This window comes from Vitis riparia, chromosome 5 (assembly GCF_004353265.1).
Source record: "Vitis riparia cultivar Riparia Gloire de Montpellier isolate 1030 chromosome 5, EGFV_Vit.rip_1.0, whole genome shotgun sequence".
NCBI lineage: Eukaryota > Viridiplantae > Streptophyta > Magnoliopsida > Vitales > Vitaceae > Vitis > Vitis riparia.
In genome coordinates, this window is record NC_048435.1 from 19,361,554 (window position 1) to 19,378,990 (window position 17,437).

General features: G+C 32.2%; 1 protein-coding gene across 1 annotated transcript; it reads left to right on the forward strand.

The window, feature by feature from the left end:
* Nucleotides 1–5,528: 5,528 nt before the first annotated feature.
* Nucleotides 5,529–10,028, forward strand: LOC117913886 (15-cis-zeta-carotene isomerase, chloroplastic-like). The gene is made up of 4 exons (XM_034828984.1): nucleotides 5,529–6,094; nucleotides 8,363–8,509; nucleotides 8,669–8,878; nucleotides 9,512–10,028. Exons 1-4 carry the CDS (start codon nucleotides 5,687–5,689, stop codon nucleotides 9,845–9,847), a joined length of 1,101 nt encoding a protein of 366 aa, XP_034684875.1. The 5' UTR covers nucleotides 5,529–5,686; the 3' UTR covers nucleotides 9,848–10,028.
* Nucleotides 10,029–17,437: the final 7,409 nt, after the last annotated feature.

Consider the following 17,437-nt stretch of genomic DNA (forward strand, 5'->3'; position numbering starts at 1 on the left):
AATGAAAATATTATAAAGTTAATATTGTTATAATTTGTTGAGTATGCTCTAACTATAAAAAGAATGAAGAATTTAATAGATATATTATCAATTCAACTTGTTGATAGTTTAGAGGATTTTAACAAGTACCTATGGTAGAGAATTTTCTATAAAAGATTTTTTTTTTTTTTTGAGTTACAAAAGGTTTTGGACAAAAGAGTATCAAATCATGTGGAGAAGAAAAAAGAAAAAGGCAATGCAACCTATGAAGCATGCATTAGTTTGATTTCCATGTGCTTTTCAAATTTGATCATATGAAGTTGTTCTACTCATTGGAATGAAATATGCAAGTCGTATTGGCAAAATCTTCCCTATAATTTTAAATTGGAAAGGGATTACAAATAAATTAAATTTCAATCCTTATTTTTAGAGTCAAATGTGAATATTATCTTAATATTTTTTATAGTTATTCTTTTTATTTACATTCCCATGTTCTTATCATCAACTGGTTTCATTCCATTTTTATTTAATAGTTATCTTACACTTCATACTCCTACCCATTTTTGAAGATGTATAAGAATGTGTAAATGTTTTGAATTGAAGGTTGAAATTAGGTGATACTTTTAAATATGATGTAAATTATTAGGGTAAAGTTAAATATCACGAAGAATTTGTAGCATATGTTGTTGCTGTTGGGAACTTGAATTAATCTGTTCCCATGCCTAAATCTTGTAGGATGCATGCATCTATCCATAGGGCTCTCTAAATATAATGTAATGAAAAATAATGGCTTCAAAAAATCTCAATTGTCATTAACAATGCTTGTTGTTAACGATTCACAAACCATTTTTGAAGTAAATTTTTTAACTTTTCAACTAGCTACAAAATAGCAAGGTCTCTAACATCCTTTAACACAACATCAAAGCTTTTTGCTATCTCTATAATCATGATGTTATATATATATTGAAGTGTGAATTAGCCTATCATTCAACAGCCACATTTATTACATATGTTGTTAGTTTACAAGAAATCATTTGTAGTTGTCTAAATAACATTAAACTCTAACAAATGATGTGTATAAGCAATATCATGAAACAACGTATGAATTACAACATTCTTAAACTTTGTTTTGAGGTTTTGCCTTAGGTGATAAATGCACACACCATGACATGCATTAGGAAACACTTTTTATATAACTTTTCCAATGTTGTTGTCATGATGATTTGAAACTACCATGAGATAATCAACATGTCTAATCACTCCATGCAATTTTGTGATGAACCAATCCCAAGAAGTGTTATTTTCAGAATCACCAATTTTGAAACATAAGAGGTATATTTGATTATTGTTATCCTTATATGCTGTAACAAACAAAGTTCCTAAGTACTTTGCTTTTAGAAATATTTTATCAATTGTAATTATAGGTCTTATTGGTGTATGAAACTTAAAAAAGCATGCACCAAGAGCGATAAAAAATACTTAAATTAATTGTCATGGTCAATAACTATATCAACAATGTTATTAGAATTTTTATTTTTATTTTTTATTTTGCTCTAGGACATAACACTAAGATAACAAAAACATGATCTTCTAATATAAACTTATAACAAATTCTCTTGCTCTTTATGCCTTACCATAACTTATCCACCACCATATTTGTTCTAAATATCAACTATAATGTCTTTTGGTCAATATTAATGATCAATCCCTTGATATATTTTTCTTATGTCTTTGCTAATCAACCAACTGCTTGCATGATAATGATCATGAGATATCATGTCCAAGCTACATGTGTGTCTTGAATGATATTTCTTTATTTCAAATATATTGGAATTTCCCAACTTGATTGTGTGAAGTTGCTTGCATTCTTTATTGGCACATCCAACATGCAATAGCTTAGTCAAAGATTTTGATGTTTTGAAGTGAAACTTCTTTTAAAGCTATCATACATAACTTCTTTGCAATTCTTTCTTATTAAAATATATTTGGTTCCCTTTTATATGGTCATTACAAGTTTCAATTGCACCAACTATAGATGGTTTTCCTTGTGCTTAATTTGTTCTGCATTAATTTTATATTCTATTATTGCATCTTCTATTAAATCAATTTACATCAATTAGCTATCAATGGTAGGATTGACATTTATCCCACCATTTTCATCATCTTTGTTCATATTTAAGTCATGATAATCAAAACAATTAAGTGGATAATAACTCATATTCAATTCATTAAGATCGATTAAAAGGCTTACTACTATTTATGAATATTTAGTCTCCATTGATTTCTTTCTCAACCTTAAATAATGTATAATAGACAAAATTAGTGTTGACGATTGATTCATACCATGATTGTCACTTCTCTTCTCTATTATGATACATAATGAAGCTAGTAAATTACTAGCAATGCAATTTGAACAAATGAAAGATTTCATATCCATTATCTCTTAGTTATATAGGAGTTGTTAGCAATGATGAAAATATCATTTATATTTTGTTTATTAGAGCACCTTGACATGATAAGTAGGGGTGGATTGTTGATGATGCGAAATTTCAAAACTTTTTCCTATTTATCATTGATTTAGCAGTGAAATACCAATATTTTACCGATTCTTTGACATTATCACCATTTTTTCAAGTGCCATGTCAATATCGCTACCCTTTTCCCATTTTTAAATGTCAAAATTGTTTACCTCTTTGTGGGCTTGACCATATATATATTCGTTTGGCCTATTTGTTGTTTCTTCTATCATAAATATTTGTTTGGCCTATTTATTGTTTCTTTTATCATATATTTTTTTAGTTTTCCTTGACATTCCATGAGTTTTGATCCATTTTCGTCTCATCAATATTTTTTAATTAAAATTTTCATTGATATTTCTTGATATATTTGTAAAATCGATATGTCCTTAAAAATTGATATTTTCATCTTTGGTTATTGGTATATTGACATTGAATACATACTTTATCGAAAGATGATGCTCTGTTTAATCTATTTTTAAAATGTGACAAACTATCCTCAATAATTTTTCATACATTGTAGTCTTCTTAATCTCAATACCCTTACCTTGACACTCTTCAAAGTGATATATGTTTCCAATTTTGCACCCAATCCCCTTTATTTCTTCATCATCAATTATCATAACAGAAAAAGAATTTGAATTATCGATACCAAACAGTATTAAAATAGTAGTTATTTGGATAGGTGACTCAATTTCATTAAGTTGTTGGTTAACATATTGAACTATGCCTAACTACCTTTAAGTTTCATATACAAAGAACGAAACTTGAGTTACATTCAATTTTAATATATTAAATATGAACTTCACTTTCTTTGTATACATACTGTGAAACCAAGGTTTGGTTAATCTCGGTTTTAATGATAACAAAACAAGGTTTAGAACTAATGATTATATTTCAAGTGTGATTGGGCAAGACAATTTCCAAAGTGGCAATCACAAAGACAAATCAAGCCAATGAGAAATCATGAAGAAAAAGACCACCTCAAAGAGAAGTGTTTTTCAAGACCCAACCTTTATAGGATCTCTTTGTAAGGTTGTTGGTGTACTAGGATTTTCATACATTACATTCTTTACTTATGCACCAAAATCATTCAAGAGTTATTTTGTTTTAAATATTTTAAAAATTGGATGATTTCATATTTTCAACTAAAACCTTGTGTCAAATGTTTTCAAACTTGTTTAAAAGGTTTTAAGTTGAAAAAGTTGGTTGTTGAGCCAAAAACGGCTCAACCGGTTGAATTGGATAAGGAACCGGTCGACCCCCAACTCAACCAATCAAGGGTGCAAAAAACTTTCTATTTCTTATAGAATAGTTGTTCAATCAGTCAAGGTTGAACCTCAACCGGTTGAGGTCTGGTCGAGGTTCGATCGAGGTCAAACAGTCACTTGTCAAGCATTAAATGCTAATAGCTAGTCAATCGGTCAACCCCCAGCTCGACTGGTCGAACCCCCAACGGCTAGTTTGACTTTTTTCTTATATAAAAATGCTCTAATCTTCATTGTTTCATGGGCTTAACCTTCCCAAACATTTCTTGAATATATTTAAGTCTTGAAAGAGTGTTTTGAGTACATCATTCAATCCTAATTTTCTTGTATCACTTGAACTTAAAGTTTTTGTATTAGGATTTTGTGAGATCAATTATTTGTATATATTTGAAAGGAAGATTCTCAAGTGTGGGGTATCACTTGAGGGGTTATTCAAGAGTGAGATATCTCTTAAAGTTTGTAAAGGGTGCTTGGAGCCAAAAGTCCAAAAAGGTGGATTGAAACCATAATCCAATTGTATTACTTAAAGGTTTGGTTTGGAAACCTTGAATTTGTGGAACCTCAAGCTTGGGATTGAAGTTAGATAAGAGTGGATATAAGTCGGGTTGCGTCGAACCACTATAAAATCTTGTGTTTGCATTCTCTATTCCCTATTCTTTTACTTTATATGTAAATTGTCATTATATTGTTTTATCATATATTTGCATATATTGTCTTTTACATTCACTTAGTTTAAATTTGTAAAAAGAAACCAACACCCTTTTCACCCCTCTCTCCAGGGTGATTACCATAGGTTGGATTAACCTAATTTTTCTAACACATATTTTTAACAAAAAAAGTTACTCAAGTTTACTATAGAATTTTAGTGTTTTTGCCACAACTAAATAGTGCCAAAAATAGCAAAACTAATGTAATTTTTTTTTTTAAATGGGTTTACTTACATCGACCATGTCATTTATCATTTTTTTTTTTCACTTTTCTCACCAGACTTTAATGGTAGGTTGTAATAATGGTGTACATGGAGTACTTAGGGTAGTGGTGAGAGAGATACAATACTAATGTGAGAGATTCACTGCTAAAAGAGAAATTAATAACAAAGTTTGATTATTTTAACACGTGATATTATTTTTCCAATTCTACCTCCACTTTGTGTCACATGTCTAAATAACCCTATAAAATACAAGTTGTCATTCAATGTAAATTAAAATTGGCATTAGAGGTTGAGTTGGGCTTACAACATTTGCAGGCCAAGTTGGGACCCTGATGGACTGACTCCAGCTGGGCCCAACTGTGCATGACCCATGGGCCTTGGCTCACTAGCAATTTTCATATTTCCTTACTAAATCATAAAAATTGAAAAGATAAATCAGTCTTGATGTTCTCTTTTCCAATCCAAGGGTCTAAAAAAACCCAATTATAATTATTTATAAAATATAATTAATTTAATCTTATTTTTATTTTCCTATTTTAAATTTTAAGTTATGTTTGGTTCCAAAAGTATTAAAAGAAGAAATTTTTTTTTTAAGAAAAATGAATTTTTTCATATTTAATTTTATTATAGAAAATGTGAAAAAAATTCAATTTAAAAAATAAATATAATAAAATTATTTAAGGGTTTATGTAATTTAAATTATTTAATTATTGTGTAGAAAAATTAAAAAGTCAACCATAAGCTGACTCAAAAGGTATCAGATATGGGATATGAATGAAGACTACCCATTTGAAAATGGAAAAGGTAGTCCAGGTGTTTGTAACTTGGAACTTCCCTTCCCACTCCACACTCCGCACCACCCCCTCTTCCCCATTGGCCACACTCCCCCACTTTGTTCCAAAACCCCCCACCCCATTTCCCAAAAGCATCTCCTCCTCCAAGATTCTCCTCCTCCTTCCTCAAATTCCTATTCCCCATCTCACCCATCTCCAATGGCGACTTCTCTCCTCCTCTCCAGCTCCTTCCTTTCCTCCTCTCCCCTTTCCCAACCCAGAAGACTCACCTCCAATGTTCCCACATCATGTTTTCCCTATGCAAGAACTTCTGCAAAGCTATTTCTGAAATCTACTCATGTTCCTTCATGTTCATTCAGGTTTTGTCACAAAATTATGGCGGGGACTTCAATAGGGGAGACAGAGGAAGAGGGTGTGGAGCCGGTCACTGTGGGTGAGGACTCTGCGGCCTTTGATTTGGGTCAGCAGAAGATTTCTTCCTGGATTTATTTCGGTGGGATTTTGGGGGTGGTCCTGTTTCTTCTTGATGTGGTTTGGATTGATAACTCCACTGGGTTTGGCAAGGATTTTATTGCTGCCGTTGCCGGGGTTTCGGAGAGCCATGAGGTAAATAATATTATAGTGCTGATAATTCATGATAATAGTTAACGTTAATGGATTGAATGTTTGTGGTTGGCATCTGTTTGCTTGCTGAGAAAAGTAGGAAAAATAAAAGAAATTGAATTTGAAGTTTAAAAGAAATTCAATTTTGAGGATCCTCGTTCAAATGGGTTGGTTAATTGTATGGCCAATTCCTTTTTTGTACTGATAAATCCAAAGAGGAAAAAAAATTCAGTGAGATTGAAGGGCCCATTGCTTTAGTGGCTTTATACTGGAAAAGAATGAGTGAATAGCTCCAGGATGCAATCTTCCTTTCCTGAGGACTCTGTTAAGGGTAGACAAAGTTTAACTTTTATGTTGTGATAGAAGTATACAATTGAGATGAATGGGTGTGGGGAGAAATTGAAAAAATAACTAATAGGTTGCATTTGCCATTGTGTTCTTACCATTCTTCTATATGAAAAGACCAATGATTGGTTAGAAATAAGGGAAGGTATTAGACAAGATGATAAAGGATTTTTGTTTCTAATTTTAAAAGACTCTATGGTAGTGGTTGGGATGTACAGAAGCTGGTTAAGGGATGCTTTGAGAATAAACTAGCATTCATAGGGTTTGTTTTAGTTGGTTGTGGGTAAATTATGATTTTGATAGCAAATCAGGTTCTGCTAGCAGAATGGTAATAATTTCAGGGAAAGGAAAGAAGATGGGGAAGAAGAACTAATAGAAAATCAGAAATAAGAAGAAGAGAAATCACACGAAAATAGGCACTAAGGTTTCATGTAAAGCCTAAAGCTGTAAATTCCCAACAAAAAGACCCAAAAAGAAAGAAAAAACCCAACTATCAACACAAAAATTATAATAATTAAATGATAGCAAATGAAAGACTGAAAGTAAAGCATATAAAGGACCTGATGCTGCTAAGGTAGTTTGTTTTTTGTTTTGTTTTGATTTTTTTCTTTTTGGTTTTTTGACACAAAAAACCTCTTGATTGGCATGGTGCCATATTTGGAGGTTTCAGCTTCTAAAGGAGATATTTCTTCACTAACCAACCAATACTTTTCTTACCAATTCTCCTCCTAATATGACTCATCTGAGTTTGGAGCTGGGCAAAGAAACCAGTCTTTGTTTTTATGATGTGCTTCAGAAGAAAAGCACCCGGGTTCTTCTTAAGTTGTTATGGTGACAATTCTCTTGTTGCCATTTGTTTCATCTTAAGATAGTATTCATGAATTGTGGAATAATATTTCATTTTCATACCAAAAAACCATTATTTTCCCAATAATGTCTATCACCTTCATAGGGGTCACATTGCAACATATAGTGTAGACAAAAGAACACATTACAAGAATTTTGAGATTTAGTTGCTAACTCATGCTATTTTGTACAGGTAGGATGTTTATCTATTGTTGCCTTAAGCTTGTGAACCGTCTATGGGAACTTCCATTTTTTCAAAACATCAAACAAGTTCTTGAAAAATTACCATTCCTATTCTTCTTCTTTATCAGTTTTTTTGTATTGTTAAAAGGGGTAATAGAACTAAACATGGACAACGAGTGACAAAAACGTGAAACAAAACATTAGAATAGGATTTCCATAACCAATCCTGTCTCCATATCTTGCCAACCAAACGTTGGCCGTAGTGTCACAAAAAGGTGAACTAAACATTGAAATAGGATTTTTGTATCCTATCCTCTGTCCATTGTGTCAAACAAACACAGCCTTAGTGTGGCAATAAGATAATGAGAAGCAGAGTCCCAAAAGCTATATAAAAGAATTTCCTTGCTGCTAACACTATTGATATGACTGGCTGATACATGAGGTATGTATATGGTTTTCCACTGAACAACAGAAAAGGTTTAGATAGGTCCTAGTGTCAATAAAAAAAAGGCATCCAACTGTATTTTACATCCAGAAAGCTGTAACTAAAATGGGTCCAGGCTGAAACATCAGTACCACCTCATCCTGTACCATCACATGGAAAACTGTATAGTTGGGGATAGACTGTAGACACCATTTGGGTGTTATTCTCCCTGATAATAATGGAATATCCAACAATTTTTTTAAACACAAATACCAATGTCAGCTGTAAGGGAACTCTGAAATGTCAATTATCCTGGAACCAAGGTTTGGCTGTGAGAATATTCATCTTTATGGTTATCTGTAATTGTAGATCAGTGGTTGTTTATCCACTGTATTTTGTGAGTTTTCCTTAGAAGATGGAGTTTTTGTGGGGTTTGTTTAAGTGAAGCTGAGCCATGAAATGTTCTTCTGCAGGTTGTAATGTTGATCCTTACTCTCATTTTTGCCATTGGCCACAGTGGCTTGGCTAGTCTTCGAGATAGTGGTGAGAAACTCATTGGAGAACGTGCTTTCCGTGTTCTATTTGCAGGGACATCTCTTCCATTGGCTGTTAGTACAATTGTAAGTTCCCCAACCTCAATTATGAGCTCATAATAGCTGCTTCTTACCAGTCAACATGGTATTTTATTGCCTGCTTATTTTTTGACTTATTGACCATTCTGAGCATTATGGAATCTATCTAAATTAATGTGATTGATTATTCAAGGGATTATGATTCAGGTGTACTTCATCAACCACAGATATGATGGACTGCAGTTATGGCAACTCCAGAGTGTTCCAGGAATACATCAACTTGTGTGGTTATCTTCCTTTGTTTCCTTCTTTTTCCTCTATCCTTCAACCTTTAATCTATTAGAGGTGGCAGCTGTTGACAAGCCTAAGATGCATCTTTGGGAAACTGGGATCATGAGAATCACCAGACACCCCCAGGTATATAATTCATCATCTTGATTATGATGGCCTATTTGCACATATGGAAAACCTATGCTGATTATTGGGAGAAACACAACACAGTTAGATGGACATTGTGATGAAAACTGGCCTGCTTCTCTGATAATCTTGATGGCTTAAAGCCAAGTCATCTTGCAAGTGAGACCAACCCTTACCAATCAATCTATGGAATATCACGTGGGCAATTAGTCATAGTCTTCTGAGGTGCAAAAACAGTGTGAGTTGTTTGGTTTTTCCAAAACCACTGGACTATGCCAGTTTGTGCTCAAAAAAAGGAATTCCGGTTTTTGGGCCACAAATATGAGGAAACTGTTCCCTTCTGTTTTGGCAGTAGTAGTTGAAGATACAAGTTCCTAATTTAAATGAATTTACTGCCAAATACAATACCATAAAGCTGGAAAATAATTCTGTGAAGCCAGCCATATTAACTCATTCCAAATGTTTACAAAACCACTACTGTAATTTCAGCTCCTACTTGGAACAAAAATTCAAAATGGTTGTACTCTTGCATTTACCCAAACCACGGTACCCTGTTTAAGCCTATATGACTCCCATCCATCCCAAACACACCCTTTCCATGGTGTTCAATCTGGGCTTTGTATTCCTTTTCAGATGGTCGGACAAGTGATCTGGTGCATAGCTCACACAGTCTGGATAGGGAACTCTGTAGCAGTTGCAGCCTCTATTGGCTTAATTGGACACCATCTATTTGGGGTTTGGAATGGAGACAGAAGGCTGGCTTCACGATATGGGGAGGCTTTCGACACTGTGCAGAGAAGAACAAGCATTATTCCCTTCGCAGCTATCCTTGATGGACGACAAAAGTTGCCCAAAGATTACTACAAAGAATTCCTGCGGTTGCCATATTTATCAATCACCATGCTGACACTAGGTGCGTATCTAGCTCACCCCCTTATGCAGGCAGCTAGTTTTCGGCTTCATTGGTAGAATACAGCTCCATCTGATCTGTTTTAAACCAACACATGGGAATCTGAAATTGTATATACTTTTTATACATTGAAATCATATACTAAGTCTATTTTGGAAGTCTTGAGAAGCAAAACGAGTTCAGTTCAGGCAAAAATATATGCCATGCATCACAATACATTATAAGGATCTTTCTGGGTTAGTCCTTTGGTCTTGTATCAATTTAGGAATACCGTGGGCTCCTCTTAATTATGTAGATTCGTTTTTGAGACATGTAGGCCTTGGGATTAAAGTAGACAGGAGGCAAAGGTGTGAAAACTACTGGACCAATGTGCATAGAAAATGCCAAAAGAATCATGTTTTGGCATGCAGATATGTGTAAGAAAAAGGTGGATTTAATCGTCTAATTAATTAATTAAGCTAAAGATAAACTTTATAATAAAATAATATGATAAAACAAAGAAAAAAAATGATTAATACAATATTTAGAAGGGAAAAGTGGATATTTGAAAATTAAATGACTTTGTAAATGTTACATCTTACATCGGACATGAGAAAGTTTTAGACAGTATATAAGTATGATTCCTCTTAACTTTATAGGTTCTTTTTTAAAGCCGGAAAGATCTCTTTGGGTTTAGAGTAAATAATATCTACATGATTGAGAGCAAGAGCAAGTGAAGAGATATTAGGAAAAAAAAATGTAAAAGGTATGATCTCAAACATCCTTTGGTTAATATTATTTTAATAAATGCTAAATATTGTAAGATTTCAAATTAATAAAGTCCTTGAATTATTCTTAAATGGCTAGATGATTGCAAAAATGATATCTTAGATGATTAAAATGGGTAGAAAAAAAAAATCAACTCCAACTAATAAATAATTGATTTTCCATTCACAAGTTGGACATATTCATTTGTTATGCCATGCTCAATCAATTAAAACTATGTTTGGTTTTGAAAAGTAGTAAAAAAAGAAAATAAAAAAAAAACAATTTTCTTAAGCTTAGTTTTATCATTAAAATATGAAAAAAAAAATCAAATATAAGTTTAGTTTTATCATTAAAGTATGAAAGAAAATCAAATATAATTAAAATTAGTTAAAAATTTATATATTTGAATTAATTAATCTTTATATAGAGGAATTAAAATAATTACAATGAGTTTGAAACATTGGTTTTAAATTTATTTTCATTTTCCCTCACTTGTTTTTTTTCTCTACTTTGAATGAACATTATTAAATGGATCTAAGAATAGGTTGTGCAAAATTTAATATAATTTCATGATTTAATTAATGGTATTAAGTACCTTAGGGGAAGTAAACAATAATAAAAATAATTTAAAAGTAAGTTAATAAGTTATAAAAAATTATTTTTTTTGATACCGTCAAATAGTTCAAAAATAGTTTATTTGTTTGTTTTGTTTTGTTTTTTTTAATAGATGAACCTTTTATAGTCGAACCTTTAAGACTTTTTATGATGACCCAAACCTTAAGGTGTTGACCGTCCCGCAACAATTAGTATTGGGTAGTATTATCAGTGATATGATTTGAATCTAAGAACATGTTTTGGAAATTATGGCTTGAATATAAATGCTCATAACATTTCAAAGTTAGCAGATAAATAATAAAAAGGTTCAATATCCAAATTCAATGGAAGGAGAAAAAGGTTGATACTTAAAAACTATATCAATGATGTTCCAAATATCATACCAACGGTCTACCATATGAAAGGACTTCATATTGAAACCTAGCAAAAGATTAAGGTTATTTTTTGAGACAAGAAAGTTTGAAAAAAAGAAAAAAGAAAAAGAGAAAAATAACAAATTATAATTTTTTTTTTGTTGTTTAATTGTCCATGAAAAAAAAATCAATGTATCATTTCCTAATATTTTCCCACTTTTTTTCAAGGAAAATGGAGAGGAATTTTTTTATACCTTCCTTTTTCTTAGTTTTTTAATTTTATTTTTAATCAATTTTTCATATATACTGTCAAAACATGATTAAATCATTTTATTCACGCACCTAACATAGACTCAGGTTGTGTTTTGTTCCTGGAAATGCGAGGAAAAGAAATATATATAAAAAGTAAAATGAAATAAAAAATAAAAATTAGATTTAAAATCAAATAAATTATTTTTATATCTTACTTCACATTCATTTCACTAATTTAACTCTTCTATATAAACAATAACTAATTTTAAACTATATAAATTTCTTAATAATTATATTTGGCTTTTTTATTTTTATTTTTTTTATAATAAAACCAAACATAAAAAAAAAAAAAAATCATTTTTGTCAATAATTTTTTTTCTTTACTATTTTTTAGGAACCAAATATAGACTAATACTACTAAATATGGAATCCATATATGCAAATGGTAAAAAGGATTGACCGTTAAAACATTATAAGCAATTCTTATAATTAACCGAATCAAGTTCTATCCTTCAAATTTTTACAAATAGGAGATTCTTTTGGTGGCTTAATCCAAGGTCAAATAGCCCTAAGAATCATCAAAATTAATTAAATTGTTCAAAACTGAACATGTATACAAATTTTTCATGGTCTTAATAGATTCAAATCAAAATCTCAAGAGAATTTTTATTTTCAAATAAAATTTAAATATGAGAAAGAAAATGGTCATCTTTTTCTTCATTCCTACCCTAACTCACCCAAAACTTTACTCTTATCTCCATGTTTATAAGATTGCTTGTTAAAAGATCACTTGTATGCATATTATTTTTTGAATATTTTATGTTAAACAAATTTGGTCGCTCAAAGTAGGTTAGCATGTTCAGGGATTGTCAATGGTTGCTTGAAAGATCGAAGCTTGAGAAGAAAAGGACCTATCAAAGGCTCCATAAATTATATCAAGTGTTGCATCAAGTACCCATCAAACGCTAGAGAGCTCGAGCGTTCTAAAAGTTGCTTCAAGCACTCAAATTTTTTTTTTAAACTATGAATTCACATTTTTGCCCTTTTTTTTGGATGTAGCGTTTTTTCTTGTCTTATTTATTTATTTTTGTGATAAAGAGGAAGAAATTCATATGACTATTTAGATATCTTATTGATAATTTAAGATTGATATTTGTGATGATATCTGATTGTTTTACTAGATGAATTGGATTATTTATATCATTTTTTTTCAATCAATATGGACTATAATCATATGATGATATTTTATTTATTTTTTCAACACTTGCTTTTCACAAATATTATTGATTATGGGTGTGGAGATCATAAGTTCCAAAGTTTAGGCATTTTCTAGATATGTTGAAATTATTAAATATTGGTGATTAGGATATTTAGTTAAGACATAAGTGATATTGAGTGATTTATAAACTCCATTTGATAGTATTAGATGATTTATATAATCATTATTTTATCACAAAATTGTCAAATGAGGATATTGTGTGACACCCCAAGCCCTAAGACCAAGGGCAATCTTGTCAATTTTGCTCATCCAACATAAAGGTAAAATATGCAAAAATGATTAAAAAATCAAATGAACAAAAGTCATCATGGAGAATCTTCCTAACTTGATCTTGAAGTAAAAGTTGGACTACTCCAAACTAAAACCCTCTTTCTTGGTGAAAAAGTCTTGCTCTCCTTACAATGCCATTCTCAATCAACCTTTGATATATTCTGTAGGCATGGCAACCTCCTTTTACTATAGAAGGTCAAAAGCTTGAACTAGGAAATAGGTGGTAGAAATCCTTGGAGATTAGCTAATGGCTTAATAGTGCATTGATGAGTTAGACAAACAACCACTAAGGATGTAAGTTATCAAGAAGACCTCTAGAAAACTCGCAAATAGTAGTTAATGAAAAACCCCTCACTTAAGCAAAAGAGTAAACAATGTATCCTTGATAATCATAATAGATAGTTAAGAAGAAAAAACAAAATTAGGAATCCTTATCAACATCAAACTACAATAAGGCCTCTACTAACGCTTGATGAACAATATTGATATGTTTTTTTAGCAACCCCAATATAAGATAGGGGAAAGCCTTGAGGCATTCTTTCATCAACCTAATGTCTTTGACTACCATCCTCTAGTGCGGGATCATCTACCAAGTATTGACTAATCAAATCCTCAAAATGGATGCCTAAGCAAAATTTAGGAGGACCAAATTTCTCCACCCCTAACTTCAAATGGATATTTGCTTGACCTAGGGTGTAGTCCTCATTCTAATCAAGCTTGTCCCAAGATTGAAGGCCAACTATTAACTTCCTACAAACTTTAGCAGAAACCTCATCTCTATCTCTCTATCTCTCCTCTTGTAAGGGAAGTAGCTTGACTTCACAAAAGTCCCAGACTTTATGACCTACTTCAAGAGATTGCTTAGGTTTTCCTTTTTGTGCTCCACCATTTTTAGCCAAGAATTTCCAGAGATAGCTCATGGGTTAGGTGAGACACTTAAAAAGATGCTCTTTACTTGACCCTTTACCCTTGCTTAATCAACATACAATGCTATGTACCACTAGTAAACTATGAACAATACTAAATAGGCATGTTGGCAATCTTGGCCTGATAACAGCAAAGTACTCAAACCTCGGAATAGTGGTTCATCTAAAAAGGTATTATACTTAATGAGAAAGCAATTTCAAACACAACTCTTACTTGCATAAGTGTAAGGACTAAACCTCCATCTTTTGTTTAAGAAATAAGACAAGTCCATGTAGGGACCTCAATTGAGTAAGCCTTGGGAAAGGAGCAGTCTTAAAGTCTCCTGTAAAGGAGAAAGGTTGGCCTTGGTTTATCAACCTTGAAATTGTAATCAATCGCAATGCAGGGACCCTCTAGTGCAATGCTATCATTCACCCTCCTTGTGAGGGCTTAATTACAATTTTTACCTCCTTCCCTGGCCAAGGAGAGACACCAACCACCCACTCCCAAACTCAACAAATAACCAATAGTTAAAAGGCATTAAAATGCCATCAAAAGCCCTACAAAGGAAACAAACAAAAGCCCTGTAAAGGAAACAAGTAAAAACCCTATAAAGATAAATAATAAAAAAAGTCCAACAAAGATAATAACTATTCAAGGTACTTCAGAGATATAAGGGAAGAACCAAATGAAGATAGGTCAAGTTCTTCCTCTCTAACAAGGAGACTCTCAAGAGGAACCACTTTAGGCTCATACAACACATTATGATCCTCCAAAGGTGTAAAGTCTAAACCTTTGCTCTTGGTCTTGTTTCCTAAAATTTGATTAAGTTTATGCTTGTTGTCGAGAAAGCATATGTCAATCTCCAAATGGATCTACTAACACACCAAAGGCTCAACTCCTTCACAAGCAAATGGTCTAAAAAGAGCTACTTCTAAGGCCTTTAATAGTTATATTGGGTATTTCTAATCAATTTTGACTACAATAGCACAACTTAACTCTTTGACATCTCCATTAAATCAATACTTAGGACCTAAGTGAAGTAGAAAACAACCAAGTACAAATTAGTAAGCTGAAGAAGGCCAATTACAAGAAAAGAAACTACTTCAAGATCAAATTTGCACAAGTCGACATCCTCAACTTGAGATAAATCCACCAAAAACTATCCAAAAGAACTCGTCACATGACTACTAGAACCAAACTCAAGCAAAGGTCTCCATGCCAACTTTCAATCAAGCCCAAACAAATTTCTCACTCCAATATGACTCCTTAGACTAAAGCTTAATATCTTTAGAAAACTACTTGGCCAAAGATAGTTCTTTAAAGACAAACAACATAGCCTTTCAAGTCTACTCCTTCAAAGGGAGGATTAACATAAAAAGCAATCACTTAGACAACCACCATTTCTTAACACTGAAGGGTAAAAAAAATTAACCAACCCAAGACACTATCCTTTAATTACCAAACCATGTCACCACCTTCGGGGGGAATATGCATACTTAGTAACTCAACTTGACAAAAAGTACCTAACCTTTGACTAAATGGCCTAAATCTGACTTAAAGCTAGATATGTCTATATAAAGCCATTGCAAAAAGCTAGTTAACTTTGAAAAGTATTTGCAGCTAGGAGGCATAAGACCAGTGAGGCCAAAAGACCATAAAAAGGCCTTAAAACTCCTCCATAGGAAAGTCCTCAACCACTTCCAAATCTCACTTTGTATCGAACAAATGGAGAAATAAAAATTTAGTTGCTCACTGAAGATTTTCAATATTTTCAATATGCATCTATTATTTTTAACTTAAATTTATGAATACTTATTGAAGGCTTATTTACAATCGGTTAGCATTTAATATCTTTAGTTAACATTTTTATGTTTAAATCAATATTTTCAGAATCGGACCGGCCACTAAACCAATAAAATTACTTATTTACGATTTAATGGTCGAACCAATGGTCAAACCGCGGTCTAATCACGGTCAAATTGGTGACGTAATAAATTTATAATTTATATATTATTAAAATTTAAAATAATTATAAAAAATTAAATATATGTAAAAATAAATTAAAAATCAATAATATTATTTTTTACCTTGATATTATCAAATTAATATTTTAAATTTTATTAAATGATACATGTATAATATTTAGATGTGAATATATTCAAAATGAAAGAAAATTCAATTATTTTATTTCATATAATAATTTTTTTTTTAAAGGAAAGAATATATTTTCTTTGTTTGTCACATTAGGCATAAAATGGTGTGCAGGTGAGTGGTGCGTCTTTTCCTTCACTTGAGGTCCAAGGTTCAAGTCCTGCTGGGTGGGCTTGATAAGAACAAGGAGGCCTATTTAAAAACAACACTCATCCAGGTGAAGTCATGTCCTCCTTGTGGGCTCAGGATACAGCCCACTAAGTGGCTAAAGGTAAGGTGGGCTTAACAAATACGGGCTGCAGGTGTGGGTTCTGCAAAAATTAAATGTGGAAGGAGGCCTGTCATTGAATCGTTCGGTTTATCAAGAACCGCCCGGTTCGTCCCTTGATTGGGTGGTTCAATATAGGGGACCGGACCGGAAATGGTACTGGTCGGCGGTTGAACCAGTCTGGTCCGATCTGCGGTCGACATGTTAAATCAATAATTTAATAAATTATAAAAACATATATATAGTTTTGTATAAAATCCACTTATTGTCTAAATTAATAATTTTCTAATATGCAACTAAATCCATATAAATTACATGAAAAATAGTTAATTTGTAAAATAAATTATTTAACTCATATGGGACACACTATTTTATAAAAATAAAAAATATCTTGATAAATTAATAATTTATTAATTATTCAAATATTTAATATTTACTTCATAAATAGATTTTCCTTAATCGTTATTAATTCACGGAGGTTTCACTGTATTTTTAGTTAGAGAGAGAGAGAGAGAGATGGCCAACGAACTTGTTCATATCCAGGTGATGACTAGCCAATTGCTCCTAGGATATAGCTTAGGAGACTTTGTAGTTGCGGTCACTAGAGGCTGCTACAGATACAGCATGTTCCCATGCCAGCTTGGTCACACTCGGTAGAGGTTGGCCCGATTACGCAACCATATGATATGGATGGTGCCTCCCCTCTAACCTCTAAATTAATTGCGGTTACTGACCGCTGCTTAAAAGTGGTTTCTTGTAGTACCTATCTAACCTGGGAGTAAATAAGTTCAATGTATCCATTCCC

Coding starts and splice junctions, on each gene's coding strand:
- LOC117913886 (XM_034828984.1), top strand. CDS start 5,687: ATGGCGACTTCTCTCCTCCTCTCCAGCTCCTTCCTTTCCTCCTCTCCC. Junction 6,095..8,362: donor GGGTTTCGGAGAGCCATGAG/GTAAATAATATT, acceptor GTTCTTCTGCAG/GTTGTAATGTTGATCCTTAC. Junction 8,510..8,668: donor CATTGGCTGTTAGTACAATT/GTAAGTTCCCCA, acceptor ATTATGATTCAG/GTGTACTTCATCAACCACAG.